At 46.4% G+C, this 22,226-nt stretch overlaps 1 protein-coding gene across 1 annotated transcript in view; it reads right to left on the reverse strand.

Moving 5' to 3' along the window:
• OTOP1 (otopetrin 1) overlaps nt 1-18,490 on the reverse strand; it is a 35,376-nt gene extending 16,886 nt beyond the window's left edge. Inside the window, exons 1-3 of the mRNA XM_031437379.2 lie at nt 17,749-18,490; nt 5,675-5,811; nt 818-876 (exon numbers count right to left, since the gene is read on the reverse strand). Of these exons, the coding sequence (XP_031293239.2) occupies nt 818-876; nt 5,675-5,811; nt 17,749-18,160 (608 nt within the window). The 5' untranslated portion in view covers nt 18,161-18,490. The remainder of the gene's footprint in view (nt 1-817; nt 877-5,674; nt 5,812-17,748) is intronic.
• Nucleotides 18,491-22,226: the final 3,736 nt, after the last annotated feature.

Below are 22,226 nucleotides of genomic sequence, written 5' to 3' on the forward strand. Positions count from 1 at the left end.
AGGATGATGCTCGGGGTACCTCAGCCCATTACCACTGCACATCACCAGGCAGCAGGCTCTGCACACAGCAAGAGCTCAAGAGATGCTTCACTTCTCGTTGAAGCTGATCCTTTTTGCATAATAAGTTTGGTGAAAGTTATTTCTAGTTCAATAATCTATTAAAATAGTTCCAGCTGGTGGTTGTATACAATCTTTTAAATATTAGTTTTCATTTCAGATGGTCCTGGGGGAGTTTTCTGTTCCTCATTGACCGTTTCTACCATGAGGCATCTTTCTATAAAGCCAGTACTGATGACTTGCTTCCTCTGTATGTGAGCACACAGAGCTTCTTACACAATAACAATCCTTGCATTTAGGTAACTCACTCCATTATCCTGCAGGTTCTCTTCCTTGATCCTCACAATCATCGAGAGAGAGGTTGGACAGAGGTAATAACAGACCCCACACTTACTTCGTCCTTGTTCCATGCCAGGCACAAGCTTCACACCAATGAGTTCCTTCATTCCTTCAACCAATGAGGTTGACAATGCTATTATCCCCATTTTGCAGAGGAGGAAAACCGAGGCTTATAAAGGGGGAGATATCTAAGAGAGCAGAGTTGACATTCAACCCACATCACTCTACTTCCAGGGCTGTCCTGGAAGAGACGGAAGGCAGAGGGTCCCCTCCCCCGGCCACGACTAAAGGTTTTGCTTGTCAGGATGGAGAGGAGAGTTGGTCCCATATTTAAAACCCAAGCAAGGTGGCAGTGATGAGTTCTGTTCATTCTAAATGAACACAAAATTCAACACAGAAAGCAATTACCCACAAGTTTTACCTTTCCAGTGTTTTGAAAGATTGGATGATATCCTTTGCATGCCCCCAGAGAAAATACACCTAGATGAAAATAAAGAAAGAAAAGAACGATGCATCAGGAGGAAAACCATCACTGTACTTACACACTTGGGATGCTACAAGACTTAAGGGAAGGGTGTAGGACACATCGGGAACGTCAGTGACCTCCAGCCCCAGAAACAGCAGGTCACTATCCTCAGCTCAGCTGGCAGTGCCGTTCCCGGGGGAGACAGCGCTCCAGGGACACTGCTGTGAGAATCAGACGGAGGCCTCCTGTGTCGGAGGAAGTGGTGCTGTGATCGATGCAGGTGTCTGCCATGGGCAGGGTTTGGGGAGGGGCAGCCCACCTGTCACAACCCCTGTTCACCTGTTCATATCACCCATGTTGGGCTTCATTCGAGAAAGATCCACTAAACAGGTACTATGCCAGTGGCCAGAAACCAAATTTCAAGTGCTTTAAATGAAGAACAGAACTGATTCATGATGGGTTTTATTTTTAATTGAAGCAATTTACAATGTTGTGTTAGTTTCTGGTATATAACATAGTGATTCAGTTATACATATATATTCTTTTGCGTATTCTTTCTCATTATAGGTTATTACAAGCTATTGAATGTAGTTTCCTGTGCTACACAGTCTCTTATTTCACAGTCCCCCAGCCACAGGGTCACCAGAAGCAACTCACGATGGGGGCTGAACACAACGGGGGCGGTATCGGACCTGTGTGCAAATCCTAGCTCCCTTCATCCTGGGTAAGTCTGTTTTCCCACCTGTGAAATGGGGATGATATGGAAGCTACCTTGGAGGGTGTTGTGAAAAGTGAAATATGATAAATCGTGTCAACTACTTGGAACAGCGCGTGGAGTGGGAACATTTTCAGTAAATCTCTCACCTGTCAGTTTACTCATTTGCGGACATCGGATGAGCACCCCTGATGCCCTAGGCACCATCTGAGCTCCTAAAGCATTTGGGGCCTTAGTTAGACACAAAAATGTGTTGAGCACCTACTATGTGCCAAACAGAGCTGAGCACTTTGTACAGTTGCCTTCATTCTGCAATTAAGTGCTATACAAAGAAAATCAGACAACACTCCACAAAAAGCACTTACACATCCCCTCTCCTCCACATTGTTTTACCTTAGATCTACTCTCCTGCCCTGAAAGACACTTTCAGGGCATGATTCTTGAAACATCTGGCAATTTTTTTAAACTTTTTTTAAAAAATTAAAGTATAGCTGATTTACAATATTGTGTTAGTTTCAGGTGTACTGCAAAGTGACTTGGTTATTTGTTTCCAGATTATTTTCCATTATAGGTTATTACATGATATTGAACATAGTTCCCTGTCCTCTACAGTAAATCCCTGTTGTTAACCTATTTTATGTATGGTGGTTTGTATCTGTTAATCCCATATTCCTAATTTATCCCTCCCCCACCTGCCTTGCATCATGGTAACCATAAGTTTGTTTTCTATGTCTGTGAGTCTGTTTCTGTTTTATATACAATTCATTTGTATCATTCTTTTTAGATTCCACATATAAGTGATACCATATGTCTTTCTCTTTCTTAATTCACTTGGTATGATAATCTCAAGGTCCATGCATGTTGCCACAAATGGCAGTATTTCATTCTTTTTTATGGCTGAGTAATATTTCATTATATATACATATCTCACCTCTTCTTTATCCATTCATCTATTGATGAACACTTGGGTTGCTTCCACATCTTGGCTCTTATAACTAGTACTCTATGAACATTTGGGGTGCATATATCTTTTGAAGTTAGAGTTTTCACCTTTTCTGGATATATGCCCAGGAATGGACTTGTTGGATCATATGGTAGCCTTATTTTTAGTTTTTTAAGGAAATTTCGTACTGTTTTCCATAACGGCTGCACCAGTTTACATTCCCACTAATAATATAGGAGGGTTCCCTTCGCTCCACACCCTCTCCAGCATTTATTGTTTGTAGACGTTTTGATGATGGTCATTCTGATCAATGCAAGGTGATACCTCATTGTGATTTTCATTGGCATTTCTCTAATAATTAGGAAGAAACATCCAACAATTTACAAAACAGGTAGCAGTGACTTCTGATAAAGATGACATTTAGCCTACCAATATGGAAACAGAGGAGCAAATTAGTATTTATCCATGAATTCTAAGTTAGATGGCTACTTAACTAACACTTTTATAAGGACTACATAGCAACACAAAAAAAGTTTATTATTTTTAAAGTGTAAAACTCTAAACAGAAAATTCTGCACCTTGCATGTAAAATATTGACAAGAATGTACACTTGAGTACAAAGAATGAAAGGAACACATAAAAACAACAAATATTTCAGTTGATGGACTTACAGATGAATTCTTAGTCTCTTTTTCACTTTTTTCAGTAAAGATATACTATATTTTTAAATTACCATATAATCCAGCAATCTCACTTCTGGGTATATAGCCAAAAGAATTGAAAGCAGGGTCTCAAAAAGGTATTTGTACCCCCATGTTCATGACAACGCTATTCACAATGGCCAAAAGATGGAAGCAACCCGCATATTCATCAATGGATGAATAAACAAAATATGGTCCATCAATACAATGGAAGAGTATTCAGCCTTAAAAAAGGAAGGAAATTCTGACACCTGTTACAATGTGAATGAACCCTGAGGACATGATGTTGAGTGAAACAGGCCCATCACAGAAGGACGAATCCTGTATGATTCCACTTGTCTGATTCAGGGACAGAAAGTAGTCAAATTCACAGAGACAGAAAGTTGAATGATGGTTGCCAGGAGCTGGCGGTGGTAGGAATCAGGAGTTAGTGTTGAATGGGCACAGAATTTGATTTTTTGCAAAATGAAAGTGTTCCAGAAGCTGGTTACACGACAATGTAACTATACTTAGCTCTACTGAAATGTACACTTAAAAATGGCTAAGATGGCAAATGTTATGTGTATTTTACCACAATCTAAAAATAAATCTATTTCTAAAATAATATTTTTCACTTTCCCATCATTGAATGTAGCAAATGCATGTAGGGCGTGTCCAATAGGTATAGAAAGATGGATTGATTGACTGACTGACTGATTGATACAATGCCTTAAATTAGGAAGAAAAGAGATCGCCAGCGCACCAAGCAACGGAGTGATATTCTGAAAACTCAAATCTGTTCAGGCCATTCTTCTGCCTGGAGCCTTCAGTGGCTCCCCATTGCCCTCAAGGTAAAGTTGAAGCTCCTAGGCGGCTGTCAGTCTAGACAAAGCACTCACTGCAAAATGCTTCAAACACATCAGCGCCTTCATCCTCACAACAACCCCACAGAGGAGGTGCTTTACAGATGAGACCCGATGAGGCCCAGAGAGGTTAAGTAATTTGCCCAAGGTCACACTGCTGGTATGAGCTGGAGCCAGGTCGTCTGACCAGAGTTCATGCTTATAAGCCCTACACTAAACCATGGCTCCAGTCCATCCCAGCTTACAGCCCCCTACAGCTCACATGTCTTCTCATTTAGCCTTAATTCTCTCTGTCAAGACCCTGTCTCCAAACGCAGTCACATTCTGAGGTCCTGGAGGTTAGCACTTCAACATATGAATGCGGGGGACCCCATTCAGCCTGTAACAACTCTCAGAATGCAAGGTGACCCCTTCAAACCAGTCTCCCTGGAAGCTGCTGCCCAGTTCCACCAGGGCTCCCACAGAGGCCAGATGACGCAAGCCTACCTGGCACAGCCCCCAAGGAGCTCCACTTGCGAGAATGTGTTTGACCTCAAGAAGCACCCTAAAGTCACCAAGACCCGACAGGCAGTCACCTGTACAGAGGTACACAGAGTGGAGACCACTTTTTATAAAGGACAGAGGTTAAAAATGGCATCGTTGGTGTTTGGAGATGAGAAATAGGTCCTGAAGGACGTTCCCAAACTGAGAATCCAGAAATATTTTGAGCAATAGCAGTACCACTGGACCAAGTCCATGGTCTTCCGGGGTGACTTGCATGGAGAGGAACTGTGTCTTGACTGTGACCTTGGGCAAGTCATTTGTCCTCTCTGACCTCCAACTTCTTCCTTAGGATTGTGTGTGACAATCCAACAGCTGTTCCTGTGGAGTTGCTGGGAGCCTTACACGAAGTGATGAATGAAAAGCACTTTGCCTATTCTAAAGTCCTAGAGAAGTACTAAGTATTTCCTTTATTATTATCTCAACTCTGAGTGCCATCTCCAGGGATTTCTGGAAACTACACTGGAGGCCCATCTAAGATTTTTTTTCAAACATGAGATTTTTCTGATTCTAAGCTATAGATTTAAATTATATATCAAATCCTCGCTTTTTAGCCAAACCATGTTGACCAATGCTGAGAAAGAACCTCTCATACATTTCTAAAGATTTTAATCCACAAGTAGGCAAACAAAAAGAAGTGTTTCAATGACTCAGAGGCATGACTGTAATGGCTCACAAAGTCTCTTAGGGGTGATGACAATGTTCTAAAATTGATCGTGGTGAGGATTGCACAACCCTATGAAATACTAACCCGCTGAATTGTACACTTTTAAATGAGTAAATTGTATGGCAGGTGAATTTTATCTCAATAAAACCGTTGATTAAATTCCCCCAAGCCTTTTCTGTTTGCCTCTGACTTGGCAGAATTTCCCGACTCTTCATCAGTGTAAGTTCTGCTTCATAAGATTCCCCTTAAAATGGCCAAGAGGACACGCAGTCCCATTTTACAGCGGAGGAAGCTAAAAGGACTGAGCCTCGCCTCACACTGCCCCGCCAAGTATCCTGTTTTGCATACCCTGGGATACGCTTAACAGAAACCAAGGCAACATAAGCAAAGACCACGTGGTTTACCTGCAACAGAGTGTGGACTGCATGTGTGACAGGGAAAACTCCTTCAGTGGCTGATAAACATTCAGAAAATCCAACGAAGTACCCAATTTTAAGGCATCCCAGGATGATGGTAATGGCTGCAAACAATGTGATGCTACCTAAATTAGGGGAACGGGTGTTAGAAACACACACATGTAAGTGTTACCATGCACTGATATCATTTCAAAATAAATTATATTAAATCCTCACACGTAGGGTCAAATGATTTTTGACCAGAGTGCCAAGACATTTCAATGGGGAAAGGATATTTGTTTCAACAACCAGTGCTGGGAAACTGGGTATCCATATGTAAAATAATGAAGCTAGAGGGTAGGGGCGGAGCTCAGCAGTAAAGTGCATGCTTAGCATGCACAAAGTCCTGGGTTCAAGCCTCAGTACCTCCATTAAAAAAAACAAAATGCAGGTGGGGGTACAGCTCAGCAGTAGAGCATATGTGAGGTCCTGGATACAATCCCCAGTAGCTCTATTTAAAAATTTTTTTTTTTAATTTTTTAATTGAAGTCCAATCAATTACAATGTGTCAATTCCTGTTGTACAGCACAATGTCCCAGTCATGCATATACATACATTTGTCTTAATATAAAAAAATTTTAATGAAATAAAATTTATTTTTTAAAAATGAAGCTGGACCCTTACTTTACAGTATATTCAAAAATTAACTCAAAAGGAGTCAAGGACTTCAATGTAAAACCTAAAACTATAAAACTCTTAGAAGAAAACATAAGGGGAAAGCTTTACAATGTTGGATTTGGCAATGATTTGTTGGATTTGACACCAAAAGCACAAGCCACAAACGTAAAAAATAGGTAAACTGGGCTACATCAAATGAAAAAAAAAATTGTGTATCAGAGAATAGTATTGACCCACACAACAGGACAAAATATTTTCCAATCATATATCTAATAAGATGTTAATATCCAGAGTCTATAAAGAACTACAATTTAACCAAAAAAGTTTTTTGCAAAAAATGGGCAAAGGACTTGAATAGATATTTTTCCAGAGAACATATGGAAATGGATAATTAACACATGAAAAGATGCTCAACATCCCTAATTAGGGAAAGGAAAATCACAGAGATGCTGCCTCACATGTGGTGGGATGGCCACTGCTCAAACAAGGGAAGGCGGGTGGTGGGGGGCAGGGAGGGAAGGAAGGAAGGAAGGAAGATAACAAATGTTGCCCAGGATGTGGAGAAATTGGAAACCTTTACTCTTGATGGGAATGTAAAATGGTGTGGCCACTGTGGAAAACAGTATGGCAGTTTCTCAAAATATTAAAATCAGTAACTCCCCATGGTCCAGCAATTCCATATCTGGGTTTATACACAAAAGGGGACACAAAGGGCTATCTGTGCACCCGCATTCATGGCAGCATTATTCACAACAGCCAAAAGGTGGAAGCAATCCTAGTGTCCATCGATGGACGAATGGATAAACAAAGGGTGGTATATCCATACAATGGACTATAATTCAGCTTTTAAAAACAAGACACGCGCTACAACGTGGATGAACTTGGAGGACATCATGCCAAGTGAAACAAGCCAGTCCCAAGAAGACAAAGGCTGTATGATTCCACCAAATGAGATTCCTTAGAGTAGTTAAATTCATAGGGACAAAAAAGTAAAATGGTGGTTGCGGAGGGCTGGGGTGAGGGAGAAACGGGGAGGTATTTAATAATACAGACTTTGCATTTTACAAGATGGAAGAGTGCTGGAGACTAATTGTAATTAACTCACAATATGAATGCATTTAACCCTACTGAACAGTACAAGTAAATGACTATGTTGGAAAGCTGTCTGATCTGTATATTTTATCACAATTTAAAAATTTTTAAATATGTACAAAACAAATTGTACTATTGGCTTGGTGAGCTGAATCTAGAAGGTAAAACCATGTCCTATTTTTCATTGTACCTACCCTGTGTATATCTCAGAGTCTGACAAGAGATATACATTCAACAAAGTTGCCAAAGCAGCAGAAGACCTCTAGAAGATTTCCACCCAAAATGATCAACCTAGGAGTGTCACTGCTCTGTTCAAAAATCTCGGTTCTCTTATCCTAAAATCCTGCTCTCTAAAGAATAAAAGTCAGGAGTATACAGGTGTCCAGGAACTTTCTGTCCTATCTTTGCATCTCTTCTGTAAAATAGAAAGTTCAGTTTTTTTTAACTATAGGGCGGGGTCTATAGCAGCCATAGAAAGGGCAGTGCTAGGTGAAGTGAAGAAAAGGAACATTCTTTGACAGTATATCCAGCACGGTTGACAAAAAATATGAAAACGTACTAAAAATAGGCATGTGAATAAGACTGGGAAGGAGTACACAAAATACATTAAAAAGAAACTTGTAACCAAATGAAGAAATCAGCCAGAAAAAAGCATCGATCACGGGGACTTGATCAACATCAAAGTCCCTAATTCCGCTCCTGGACCAACAGGCACCACCACACACACGCCCTCTCCCAGTAACGCGAGGAAACCGGCTCGTGTGTGGGATGCGTCACGGCCCCAGAGAAGGCCCTGAGCCTGACGGGGAGCTATAAACTTACAGCCCCCACCTAAGAAGCCTGCAGTGAGTAATGCAATCGCCTGGCTCCTTTCCATTGCTCAAAGTCTTATAGAAACAACTCTAAGTCACTTTTTTTTTACATCCTGGAAAACCCCCAGTGAAATAAGAATGCTTATAAGAGTGGACATTCAATCCCCATGCTTTGAAATGGTTTGACAAATGCGTGGTTCATTTTGATGACAAAGAGAAGTAACCAGATGCGTTGAGGCAGCCTGGTGGGGTTGGCAAGACCACAGCTGTAACTATAAGAACCTGGCTGTGCCACTGATGGAAGGTGTGAGTTCAGGCAGGTCACTCCCCTGCTCCAAGCCTCAGTTTTCTCATCTATAAAATGGGATGGGTCTCCAGCAGTGGTTCTCAAACTTGAGCCTGCGTCAGAATCACCAGGAGGGCTTGTTAAAACCTAGAGAGCTGGGCCCCACCCACCGAGTTTCTAATTCAGTAGGTCTGGGGTGGGGCCCCCAAATTTGCACCTCTGACAAGTTCCCAGGTCGGGGTGAGGCTGTGGGTCTGGGACCCCCGCCTTGAGAAGAACAGCATCTCTAGGAGCATCTCTCTCATTCACATTTCAAGAGTTGTGATGAATACATCATATGTCTTCTCACACTCTTGGAATCCTTCCATCCTTCCTTCATCCATCCTCCCATCCATTTATTTATACAGCAAATATTTGGGGAATCCTACTATCCATGAGGCATTTTGCCAGGGGCTCAAAGGTATACAAATAAGATTGCTGGAGAGACAAAAATACTCACGTATAACATTGCATAAATTGGGGTGTGCACAAAATACAGAGGCATGAGCTAGTACCAGACTTCTCATCTGCATCATGGGGAATCTGGAAGCCAGTGGAAAAGAAGCTAAGATGAACCACAAGAAAAGGGCTGCATCTCAATAACCCTGTTCCCAGCCAAGATGTCACCCAGTTGTCAAGGCAAAAGTCAGAAAGATGGTTAAGGAGACGCCAAATATCATTGACAGTTATTTGTTGAGCTCCAGCTACGGTCCAGGCACTTGGGATAGAAAATTGTCAATAAAATAAAGTATCTGCCCTTGGTGAGTTTAACATTCTAGTGGGGAAGTCAGAAAAATAAGCAAATAAATAATAAACATAGAAGAAACACCAGGAAGTGCCGAGTGCCTGGATAAGAGTAAAGCTGGGAGGACTGAGGGTGAGGGTGGGTGGTCAGAAAAGAATTTTCTGAGAAGGTGACAGAGAAAAAAGAAATGGAGGGAAAATGTCACCCACATAACTCGCCTGACAAAGGGCTTTAACCAAACCGCCAGTGAACTAGGAGAGAGTCCTCAAAGTAAGAGATGAAGAGGAGGGGGAACAAGAGTGAGCAATAAACTTTGCAATAGATTGAAGATGTAGATGAATGTGTAATGGAAGGAAGAAGAAAAAGGAGGAAGAGAGGGAGGGTGTAAAATGGGTGGATGGTGGATGGATGGATGATGGATGGATAGAGGACGGATGGGTGGATGGATGGATGGATGGAGGATGGATGGATGGATGGATGGATGATGGATGGATGGATGGAGGAAAGATGAATGGAGGATGGATGGGAGGATGGGTGAATGAGTCTGGTAGACAGATGAACAAATTAATAGAAAAGAAAACAGATAAGAGAAGTTAAATCCAAATGGAAGATAACTTGTCTGGAAATGTCTAATTTACACACTCTGTAACGATTTGTGACATAGAATAAAGTTGAGGATGGACTGAATGAGGAGCAGAGATGAAAAACCTTTCAAAGTTCTCAAGGCAGAGATGGGTACCAGGGGGAAAAGGGAAACAAATGTATTCTAAAAGTCTTATCTCACTGGAATAGAAAGGAAATGGGAGTGTCTTGGAGCAAGCAATGTGTCTTGCCAGGGGAGATATGGAGTATTTGGGCTTCCAGATAAGAATGAAGTAATGTGCATCTGATTATGAGAATGAGGAAAAGGAAGCTAGCCATCAACGGAATAGAAACACACAATAAAATGTTCAAGGGCTCCAAAAACAAGCATGTGGAAAAGAAAAATGTGGGAACAGTATATAAAATAAATCATTACAATCACTTAAAAATGGAAACAATAAAGTCCACTACACAAATTGTTACAGTAAATTAGAATGATCTAAATCCCTCATTAATTAATAAACAAGGATGAGAATATTGAATTAAAAATAAAACCTAGCTATATGTTCTTCATATGAATCACACTTTTAACTAAGTGATAACAGAGGGAAATAGAGTGCTGGACTAAGAGGAAGTAGGCGACACAAACAAAAAGACGGGAGAAACAGGACCATTAATATCAGACCACGTGGGACTTAGGGTTCAATGTAAAAAATAGGACAAGGAAGTCCCCCACCTTTATTATTACACAGGAAAAAAATAAATAAATAACCATGACATATGAGGAAGATACAATAGCCACACGTGTGCCCAAGTAGATTAGTTTTTGCTTTGTATATCTAACTGCTACTTAAAACAAAAAAAGAGTGGAAGATTTCAGAACTAAACAGATCTAGTAGACATAAGACAGGACACTCAATCAATAAGCCTGGTTTTATAATATCACCTTGCATACTGACAAAAATCTCTTATATAAAAAGACTGTACATAGAGTGTAGTGGTAGGAGCCGACTACCTGGCTTCATATTGTTTTTCTACCACATACTATAGTTTATGACATTGAGAATTACTTAACTTCTCTGTGCCTCAGCTTCCCCATCTGTCAAATGTGGATAATAAGAAGACTGACTATCTCTGAGGGATGTAGAGGAGATGAAATGAGTCACTACATGAAGAGCACCTAGAAGAAAATTCTATAAAGGGAATGTTATTGTCATCACTACCATCACAAAGAAACACCCAACAAATTAGAACTAATTAGAAAGTTTACCAGCCACATTGCTTGAGAATAATCCTGAAATGTGTAGTATTAGGAGAGGGGAGAACCCTCGTCTGTGTTAGGAACCCAAATCCCTCCTGGGAGTCTAGAACCTTAGAGGTGGAAGGGCCCACAAAGCTTGTCTGCATCTCCCATCTCAAGGAAGGGTGCTTCCCAGTACCTCATGACCAGCAGCCGTCTGGTCCCCACCTGGAAGGACATGCCCAGGGCCGGGAGGTTGGCCGTCCCGGTGCGCCCTTCTTTCACCAGCTGGTGCTTATATTAGGATGCTCGTCCTTACACTGAACTGCGGTCAGTCTCCCAGACCTGCCATCCTCTTCGCTGGAGGTTCTGCCGTCACTCTCATTCGTCCATCCACTCATTCAGTTGATGATTTAGTAAATACCAGTTGGCACTTATTACAGGTTGGGCACTGTGCCAGGAGCTCAGGTTATAGTGGGAAGCACATTCACACAAGGTCTCTGCCCTCAAGAGCTCACAGTCTGGTCAGATCAACAAACAAAGTAACACAATCTCCCGCTCAGTAAGCACTAAGAAGAAAACGAACAGGGTACTATGAGAACATTCAGCCCAGAAGCCGCATCTGGTCTGAAGCCATCAGGAAGGGCTTCCCTGGAGAAGTGGCTCTGGTTTGCTGTGAGCAGAAGGATGGCCTGGAGCTGACGGGAGCTGGGCTGCGGCACTTTCTTCCCCACCAGCTCACGTCCTCTCTGTTTCAGACTGAACATCCTTTTGTTCCGCCCTCCTATAGGTGCTCACAATGCTCAAAGGGGGACATGACACTCCATGCGCAGCCTGACTTCCTTTCCAATCAGTGCCCAGCCAGCATCATCTTGTTGATGCTGCAGTCCTGACATTAGGTCTGTATTTTCTATAGTAGACCAGAAATCCCACCCCAGCACACCAAATATGGAAGAAAATTCAAGGAGTTAGGCAAGACTCTCTCTCTCACAGTGACCGCAGGCTGGGCCTTGGGAGCACTGCTCCCCTTCCTGAAGTAACCGTTCAAAACCCCTTGTATCTTTCTCTGCTCCAGAATTTTGCTGGATGTCACTGTCACACTCTGTTTTCTATATTCTGTGTGTTCTCTGATCATTATTTAAATTCAGGGTAGCTTTCTCATTAGTCAGTTCCTTACTGATCACCCAGCCTCCTGCTTACTCCTCTGAAAACCAGGCCTCACCCTGCAGACAGAATGGCCATTCTGAAATACAAATCTAATCACATCACTTCCTTCTTTTAAAAACTTCAATGGCTCCCCACTGCCCACTAGACAAAGCCAAGGTCTGATGCCTGCATGAAGGGTTCTAGACTCACTTTCAGACTCCAGCAAAAGCAGAAGGTCCTCCTCTGGGACCTCTCCCTAAAGTTTTAACCCTTGCCCCAGGCTACCCTTCTATCCACCCACCCACCCTGGGCCCTGAATTGTTTATTTCATCATAATAATCGATGTCCCTTACTATATGCCAGGGGCTCCTCTAAGCATTCTATAGGTACTAACTCACTGATTCTCATACAACCCTGTGGGGTAGGGGCCATGATCATCTCCATTAAACAGATGAGGAAGCTGAGGCAGAGAAGGGGGGCTACATGCCCTGCCAGGGGCAGGGGGCTCCTAGCCATCATGCTCTGCTGCTCCTCACTGCCCCACCCTCGCCCTCTCCTGAAGCCCTCCGTGCAGGGCCGCCTCCATCATCCTGCCGTCCCAGAGCCCAGCCAGTGCTTGGCACAGAAAGGGAGCTCAGTTCAGGCTGTCGAACAAAACAGGACCACAGTTTCCACCCAGCCACCACCAAAGTCACCCCCAGGCTGTGGGCTTGGCTGCCTTCCCCATTCCTCTCTGCAGGTTCCAGAGATCCCTCTGCATGACGGAGAAGACAAGCAAAACGCATGTAAAGGGTTTCACCTTCTCCACCTCCTGTTAGCATCGCCCCACGGCACCGAAGCAAGGAGCATGTCCTCCTTCTCTTTCTCACTCTGTTCGAATATTTCCAGTGATTTCCACTGTTGAATATTTCCAGTGACCAGGGCTCAAACCTGCCCCCGAAGCCCTTTCAGCTTCCTGGTCTGGAAAATGGTGGTGATAACGCCCACCTCCAGGACGGCCATGAGATTGAAAACATATGCTAAGTGAAAGAAGCCAGTTGCCAAGATGAGATCCATTTATAAAAATGTCCAGACCAGGCAAATCTAGAGACAGAGAGTCCTGGGAGGGCCTGGGGTGGTGGGTAAGAGGTATAGGGGGATGACATCTAAAGGACACAGGGTTTCTTTTTTGCAACAATAAAATGTTCTAAAATTGACCGTGGTGATGGTTACACCTGTCTGTGAATATTCTGCAAACTGGTGGCTCATGCACACTTTAAATGGGTGAATTGTACAGTATGCGGGCTATATCTCAAGAAAATCATTGTAGAAGAAGAAGAAGAAGAAAGAAGAAGAAGAAGAGAAGAAGAAGAAGAAGAAGAAGAAAAGAAGAAGAAAAGAAGAAGAAGAAGAAGAAGATGAAGAAGAAGAAGAAGAAGAAGAAGAAGAAGAAGAAGAAGAAGAAGAAGAAGTAAGAAGAAGAAGAAGAAGAAGAAGAAGAAGAAGAAGAAGAAGAAGAAGAAGAAGAAGAAGAAGAAGAAGAAGAAGAAGGGAAGAAGGGGAAGAAGGGGAAGAAGGGAAGAAGGAGGGAAGGGGAAGAATTATTTCTGGGACACTGATACGGGCTGGCGTTACCCACAGCAGGGACAGAAGCCAAAGAAACAAGGCGTGTCTGGGCAGGGCTGTGTCTGCAGCAGAGCAAAGCTATCAGACTGAGATGAGCATGCATTGTGAGGAGGGAGACAAAGTGAAGCCCAGACCAGAGTTCATGAACTGTCTGCATCTGCCGGGAAGTTACCGGGGTGGGCTGGGATCCCACGGGGACCCACCCTGACCGCTCCCTCCTCCACCACACCAGACTGCACACCAGGTTTTGCAAACCTGTCAATCATCCCCTAGGGGTTTCTGTGAGTCCTGGTGTGCAACAAGACTGTGGGCTCCCTGAGAGCAGGAACAGTTGCATCTTGACATCCTGCAGCCTTCATCCCTCCCCTCTCGGCCCTCCCCTGCTCTCTGCCACCATCCCCTGCAGCGCCCCGCCCCTCTTCGCACAGGTCCTTGGAATCATCTCTTTTTGCAACCTTCACTTTCTCACACGTGGAAATGGTTTCCAAAATCCATCATTGTGTCCTGAACTTTTTATCTCTACCACCTGTATGGCCACCTCCCCTGGGCTGATCTTACGTAAGCAGCTTACTTCTAGTCCCTTAGGGACAAAAAGCACAGTGCCCTTTTCCAGGGATGGCAGGCTAGACTGAGATGCAGTGTGTTGTATACACAGATATGCCTCATTTGAAATAAGAAGCACAAAAAAGAAAGAAAGAAAAAGCACATTGTAAAAATCTGATCTCATAAAAGGAGTAGATTTGGGAGTGATTATTCCCATGTGCAGAGAAAGAATTGCCGTGACCAACAGCTGGGACAGTGCCTCTAAAGTACCTGCGCTCTGAATGCACTCAGGAAACCTAGTTATTAGCCTTATTGTCGTCATTGTCATGATTTTGTGTTAATAATGCTTCTCTGGGCTTGAGACAGGCCAGAAACAAGGAAGAAACCTGCCTTCACTGCGGTAGTCTTTTAAGAGACGAGAAACAAGACCCTGGTGATTAACTGGATGAAACAGCTATTCACTAGGTTTTCACGTCCCCGCACACCCTGGGCTGGTGCAAGGTGCCCCAGCTGCTGCCACTCCTTCCAGAAGAAATCAATCTCTGTACTTAGCAAATACACGGTCTAGATGAATAATTCATCATTTCTACTGATTTTTTTTTTAAATAGGTCAATATTTTTGTTCCAAAAAAAGTCTTCACTTTCTCACACCCAGTAGGTGGAGCCGACTGTTTCCTGCTCAAAGAAATGCCTCACAGCCCACATCACGATGCAAAAACAATCTCTGGAAAACCTCAGTGCCCAGACCTCCGCAGACGGGCCCTCTCTCTCAGAGCCCCAGATCTTGAAGACTGTCACAGAAGCCAGGGCAGAGCTAATTCAAACCTGTCTTGCTGGCTATGATTCCAGAGAAAACCTCAGTTCCTGCCGGGGCTGAAGGCACTTTCCTTGGCCCCATGGCCTCCTGAAAGCCTTTGGGATAATTACCCTCCTGCTTCTTTGATAAGCTGTGTTTTATCAAAACTTTGCAAACTGCATTCACTCAACATCTCCCAGCTCCTCCCTAAGAGGTGGCCGGAATTCTTATTTTACTGGTGAGGAAACCAGGACTCAGGAAAGCGAAGGCGACAGAGCTGAGACATCAAGCCACGCCCTCCAGGGCTAGCAGCGTTCCGTTATCCACGTATCTCCCTTGAGAGCTATGTTATTCTGGGGCAACTTGCTGAGAGTCTAAACAGTCACATCATTTACTGAGCACCTACTATGTGCTCTTTCTAACTTGCCTCATTTACTCCAGCTCTACCTGATGTCTAACTGCCATCGCAAATGTCACACGTCCATGAGAGGGACCCTGATTCTGCAGTCCCACCCCTATTCCTCCATCTGGCTTCCCAATTTGGGGAACTGGCACCTCCATTCATCCACTGACTCAGGCCACAGTGCTTCGAGGTTTCCTGGAAGGAGGGAGAGAGGAGGGAAGAGTGAGGAAGAATAGGGTTGGGGGAGGGAGAGAAGAAGGAGAGATGAGAGGAGGGAGGGAGAAAGAAAAGGAAGGAAGGAGGGAAAGAGGGACAGAGGACAGAGAAATGAGGAGGGAACTGGGAGGGTGAAGATGAAAGGAAGGGATGGTCAAGGATGGGGGAAGACAGGAAGGAGGGAAGGAAAAAGGAAGGACAGAAGCATGGTGGGGAGGAAGTGAGGAAGGAACAAAGGAAGGACCCTGCCACTATGGGAAAGCAGAGTCCAGAAGCCTGTGTGTGTGATAGTTTACCTATTTAAGTCAATAGCCTCAAAATAACATTTCATCCTTGTCTGTTTGTTTGATAGGGCCCTGGACTCATTGTCATTCACAGAGTCATAAAACTACGAACCTCCCTTAAACAACCATTTTCAGAGCAGGCATTTGCGCCAGCCTGGAGCTGTGTGCAGTTTTTCCCAAGGCAAGAGGAACCTAAGAACCCTGAGCCTAAGAAACCTGAAATCCTCCGGGTCACAAGGCTCACATCCAGCTAGTCACAAGACAAGGCAGAAATTGACAAGGACCAAAAGAGTGCTACACAGAGGGAGCCTCGGTGACCCGTGGGAGTGAGGGGTCATTTCTGCCAGGTGGGTGGAGAAAGTTGCATTGAGGCCAAGCCTTTGCTGAGACTGTGGGTGGGAGGGAAAACGAACGCGTGCTGGGAGCCCACCCTGTACCCAGCAGTCCCTGATCCTACAGAGTGTTTGAGTCTCATTCTGCACTTGCCAAAACTAAGGGTTGGGGAGATTAAGTAATTTGCCCAACATCCCGCAAGGAAAGTGACAGCAATGGTCTTAAATTCAGGTCTAACTTGAGATTCAAACAGGGAAGTGTGACGTGTCTGGACCACACGGAGTGAAACGTAGCTGGCCCCTCCCATGAAGTTTTCTCAGACAGCGGCTTTCTCCACAATCAGACTTCCCACAGCCTCCTCCCTCTGACCTGTATCATGTCTATCTCCCTTTCAAGAGCAGAAGCTCCTTGAGGAGAGGAGTGTTCCTATCTGACAATGTTTCAATCGATGTGTTGTGAGTGACTAGCAAGTGCTTCTGTCCCCACTGCCTGAACGTTTATCCACTTATTCATTACATCATTCATTTCCAACTGCACTCTCTTAGCAGTGGGTGGCTTGGTTCGGTGCTAGAAGGTAGCACTGAAGAGTCCTCAGTTGTGGTGGAGAGGACAGAAGTGTTAACAGGAAGAACAGTGCCTACCTAGGGTGCAGTGAGGGGAAAAGGAGTGTGGTCAGAACCACAAAGTGATGGGTTGGTGGTAGAGGTGGGGGTTGATGTCGGAAAAGCACCACTGGAGGGAGATAGGGTGGGACCTGAGCCCTGTCTTTGAAAGCAAAGCAGGTGGGAGGCATTCCAAGAGGTGGGAACAGAATATACTAAGGCATGGAAACATGAGATTTTGTGATGGGAACTGAAAGCCTTTGAGACTGGCGCACAGAATGAGGCAAAGGAGGGGCTAAAATGGAAGAGGCTATCCGGGGCCAGATCTTAGAAGGCCTTGAATGCCAGGACGGCGAGTGTGGCCTCCATCATGGGGTCAGTGCAACCACAGCAGGGTTTTAAGCCAAGGAAACGTGTGAACAGGTTTGTGTAACTGTGGCTCCAACGATGGAATGTAAGGCAAGAGTCTGGAGGCAGAGAGAGGAGGCTGCTTGAATAATAAAGGCTTAACAAAGAAAAAGAGAGAAGGAAAGGCAGGAGGTGGGGTGGGGGAGCCAGCAGAGGTGCACGAGAAGAAAAGACTAAAGGGAAAAGTCGAGGAGGGAAGGGCTCAGAGGCGCGGCCGGGCTGCAGGGAGCGGGCGAGCAGGCCCGCCCGCCGGTTCGCGGACGGGAGACTCACCGCGGAGCCAGCGCGCGCCGGCGTGCGTGTCCTTGGGGCGGATGAGGCGGCGGTGCGCGGAGCTGCGGCCCACGTACCACAGCATCCAGAGCAGCTGCAGCAGCATGAGCGCGCTGAGGAAGCACAGCAGGTCGCTCTTGCCCACGCCCGAGGCGTGCACGGCCCAGGCCAGCAGGAACAGCAGCCCCGCCACGAACACGTTCAGCCCGTACTGGCTGCTCAGCGCCTCCGCCAGCTTCTGCGGGAAACTGGCGCGGACAGCGCCCCGCCGAGGGGCGGGGGACGCCGGGGACGTCGGGGACCCCGAGGCCAGGAGCTGGGGCGGCAGACAGGCCGTGGGCCCCGACGTCACCCTGTCGGGGCCGCCCTGAGCGGCCTGGGGAGATGCAGGCGGCCCCTGGCCCTCGTGCATCCTTGAGCGACCCTCACTGCGTCTAGTCCCCGGGGTGGCTGCGACCTGGGCCCCACCTGCTGCTCCTGTCCCCTGCCCTAGCCCCGACGCCCTCTGCCTTGTCCTGATCACCCTCGGACGCCTAGTCTCCCGCCTTCTGCCCCTCTGCCCTCGGTCAAGGTACCCGCCCGATCGACTTACCACCGCCCCCACCCCGCTGACCTGGGCTAACCCGGGCTGGCCTCGGCTTCTTCGCGCTCCCCAGTGCGCACTGCCCACTTCCCCTCACTCCGCAAAGTCCGGGACAGCCCTCCCGCCCACTCTAGACCCACGCGGGCCTCTCCCCGCCCCCGATGCCTTGGCCCCGGGCCAGCCCTGCCCCGACGTCCTCCCGCTCCCGTATCCGCGCGTCCCGACCCCGCCCGCTATCCGCAGCTCCGTCTCCTGAACCGATGCCGGCTTACCCAGCCCTGCCCGCGCGCCTCCCTCGGGCTCCTGGGGTGGAGGTGGGGGGCGGTGGGCTCGCCCTGAGCCGCCCGAGAGGGTGGGCGCGGGAGGCGTGGCTGCGACGGAGCTGGGCGCCGGGGGCTCCGAAGGTGCGCGCTCTGCTCGGATGTCCCTGAGCGTCTGCGTTGCGGACCGAAGAGCCCTAGGTGAGCCTGAAAGTGTCCGTGTGCCTGAGTCTGTCTGTCTGTCCTCGTCCCCGCGTGTTTCCGCAGTATGTTTCCTCCGGGCAGGTCTCTGTGTCTGGCCATCGGTTCAGGTGTGTCTGTTTGGAGCCGGCAGTTGGGAGAGGGTGGCAGCGCCAGTCCCTAGATTTTTGAACAGGGAGACAGGGTATCTTTTTTGTTTGTGTCTGTGTTTGTCTCTACATCTGTGCACCTGTGTGTCTGCCAGGGGGTCCCCAATGTAGATAAGGCAGGAGACACTTCCCAAGAAAAAATATCCTCTCTTCCTCCTCCAGGGGAATGGAGAGCTTCTTCTGGACTGAGTGGCGCTGGCACTGGGGGCTGCCTGAGGTCCTTCCTCCCTGCAACTGTGCTGGCCTGAGCGCCTCCCTCAGCTACCCCAGCCCACCTGAAGCTGACCTTGGCCACCAGGGTGCCCATCTCAGGAGGTCCCAAGGTTGGGCATGGCTGAGATCAGGGCTGGAGGGGGGAGCTGGGAGGGAGCTGCTGGGGGATGCAGCCTGGGAAGCCGGGGCGGGCAGGCAGGCAGGCCTCACAGCCACCCACCTGTGCAGTAACGTAGGGCTGGGTGCCCAGGAGATCCCCTCTACCCCTCGGTTCAACATCCCGCTGTTGCCCTTCCAAAATTCTTAATATTTGAACAAGGGGACTCACATCTTTATTTTTCAGTGGATTTGGCAAATTACATAGCTGGTTCTGACTGTCAGAGGCACCTGGCTGTGGGGGAGCCCTGGGCTGGGAGGGAGTCAACCTGAGGACCTTGCCTGGCCGTCATTCATGCTTTCAGTTTGTTCATTCATGTATGTAGTCAACTCTCATCCATCCTACACTGAATCATTTGCCAGGCTCTGTTCTAGGCACCGGGGATTCAGGTACAAAGGACCGCCCTGATGGAGCCGACCTTCTGATGGAAACACACTCAATGGACAAGTATTTAACTCACTGGGAAGCTGGAGGGTATCAGATGTGAGACTCCGCCCTGCCTTCAAGGAGCTCCTACGCAGTGGGGGAGACTGAGCAAGCAGTCCGGCCAGCAGGGCTGCCTGGATGGGAGAGTTGGGTGAGCCCAGAGTCTGCCAGGAAGGCTGAGAGGCTCCGGGAGGAGGCATCACCTGCGCAGCCTTGATAGGAGAAGGAGCCGGCCAAGCGACATAGGCAGGGTAGGGAGGGCGTTCTAGAGGAGGGTGGACCGTGTGCATGGAAATGAGTGTGGAAAGGCAGGTGGTGACCAGGGAACATGGCCATCAATACAAAGCTTAGACTGTGCCCTTCAGCGGGGTATCCCCAGAGCCAAGCCTGGTGGACACTCAGTAAATAAACCAAGGAGTTAATGAACACACAAGCGGATGAAGGCTGTGTGAAGGAGGAAGCAAGGTGCCACCTCCTCATCAGATCATTCGGGTGTGGGACTTGGGATGTGTCTTCCCCACTGTGCTCTAGCCCCTGACCTTGCTTCGTCTTCCTTCTTAGCACGCAGCGCTGCCTGGAACGTGTGTATATGAAATGTGTGTATATCTGTGGCTCGATCAGACATCAGCTCAAGTCAACGTGAATTTATAGAGAAAGGCAACATCAAGTGGTGGTGAGGGGGTGAGTTGTAAAGCCAGGCTGCAAGGTTTGATTCCTGGCTCCATCACTTAATGCTGTGTGACCCTGGACAAGTTACTCAGCCTCACTGTGCCTCAATTTCCTCATCTGTGACATGGAGCTCTTAAGAGTAATCATTCTTAGAAGTTTCCATGAGGATAAAATGAGTTGATATATGAAGCACTTTCTCACTTCCCTGATTAAATGTACTCTTTGGAACTTGGGGAATCCTGGGAGACTAAAGTTTGTCTACAGACAAGAGGCAGGCAGAGGACATTGTTGGTGGTCTGTACCAGGAAGGCCCTATAGGGTCCTGCTTGGTTACAGAACGATGGTGAGACCTGCTGCCCTGAAACATGGGCTCCGCAGTTTCAGTGAGGATGACAGGGTTCCAGAAAGGCAAAGGCCAACTGGCAGTGCTTCACTCCCTCAGGTAACACGAGCACCGTCACCTCGACGGGCAACAGGACCCGAGTCAATTAGATTTTGCCCCCAGTTATCTTTGCCAGTGGCTGTATAATCCCAGAGTTTCTAAGAATAAGAGGGGAGCAGTGTAGCAGCTTCCTAGAGTGCTGGAACCTTGTGCCACCAACTGGGCAGCTTAAAACAACAGAAATGTATTGGGTCACAGTTCTGGAGCCTGGAAGCTGGAAATCAAGGTGTCTGCAGGGACCTGCTCCCTCTGAGGGATCTCGGGAGGATCCTTCCTGGCCCCTTCCAGCTTCCAGTGTTGCCGGCCATCCTGGCCTTCCTTAGCTTACAGCTGCACAGCTCTGATCTCTGCCCTCTTTGTCACATGGCCATATTCCCTCTGTCTGCATCTCTCTCTGTCCCTCTTTTTTTTTTTTTCCAAAAAAAAACTTTATTGTGGTATAATTTCTGTAGAGTAAATTACACATATTTCAGATGTACAATTTGATGAATTCTGATAGATGTATACGGCTATGAAACCATGGCCACAATCAAGATAGCTAACATTTCCATCACTTCCCAAGAGGTACAAATTTCGAACTCCCAATTTATCCCTTCCTACCCACCTTTACCCCCTGGTAAACCGTAAGTCTGTTCTCTGTGTCTATGAGTCTGTTTCTGTTTTGTGAATAAGTTCATCTGTGTCTTTTTTTTTTTATTATTCCACTGAGTGATATCATGGTATTTTTCTTTCTTTCTGGCTTACTTTACTTAGAATGATGATTTCCAGGTCCACCCATGTTGCTGCAAATGGCATTATTTTATTTTTTATGACTGAGTAGTATTCCTTTGTATATATGTACCACATCTTCTTTATCCAGTCATCTGTCGATGGATGTTTTTTCTTATAAGGACACCAATCATACTGGACTAAGGGCCAACCCTCCTTCACTATGACCTCATCTCAACTTACATTATAATTACATCTGCAAAGAATTTTCCAAATAAGGTCACATTCACAACTACTGGGGTTAGGACTTCAACGTATCTTTTGGGCGGCACAATTTAATTCACATCAGGCAGCCAATTAAAGTGTTATTGGATCCATAGAGCTGGAAAATCTCTAGGGAAAGTAAAGAGAGACCTATCTTGAATCATAAGAGATAGTCCAAAAACTCTCACTCAATTCCCACTCATGAGCCAGTTTGCAGACCCAGAGCTCTTGAATGAAGAGAGGGCTGGGTCTCCTTGAGAAGAGCCTTGTCAACCTGCTACAAATATACTGTGGACCTTCCTCCAAGGCTGCCCCAAAGGACATACTGCATTACAGCATGGTGACCATTCTCTTGGGAGAGGTCCAAACCAAAGATTTTTCTTAATCTTTTCTCTTCAAATAATAT

The sequence above is a fragment of the Camelus dromedarius genome, chromosome 1 (assembly GCF_036321535.1).
Source record: "Camelus dromedarius isolate mCamDro1 chromosome 1, mCamDro1.pat, whole genome shotgun sequence".
Classification (NCBI taxonomy): Eukaryota; Metazoa; Chordata; class Mammalia; order Artiodactyla; family Camelidae; genus Camelus; species Camelus dromedarius.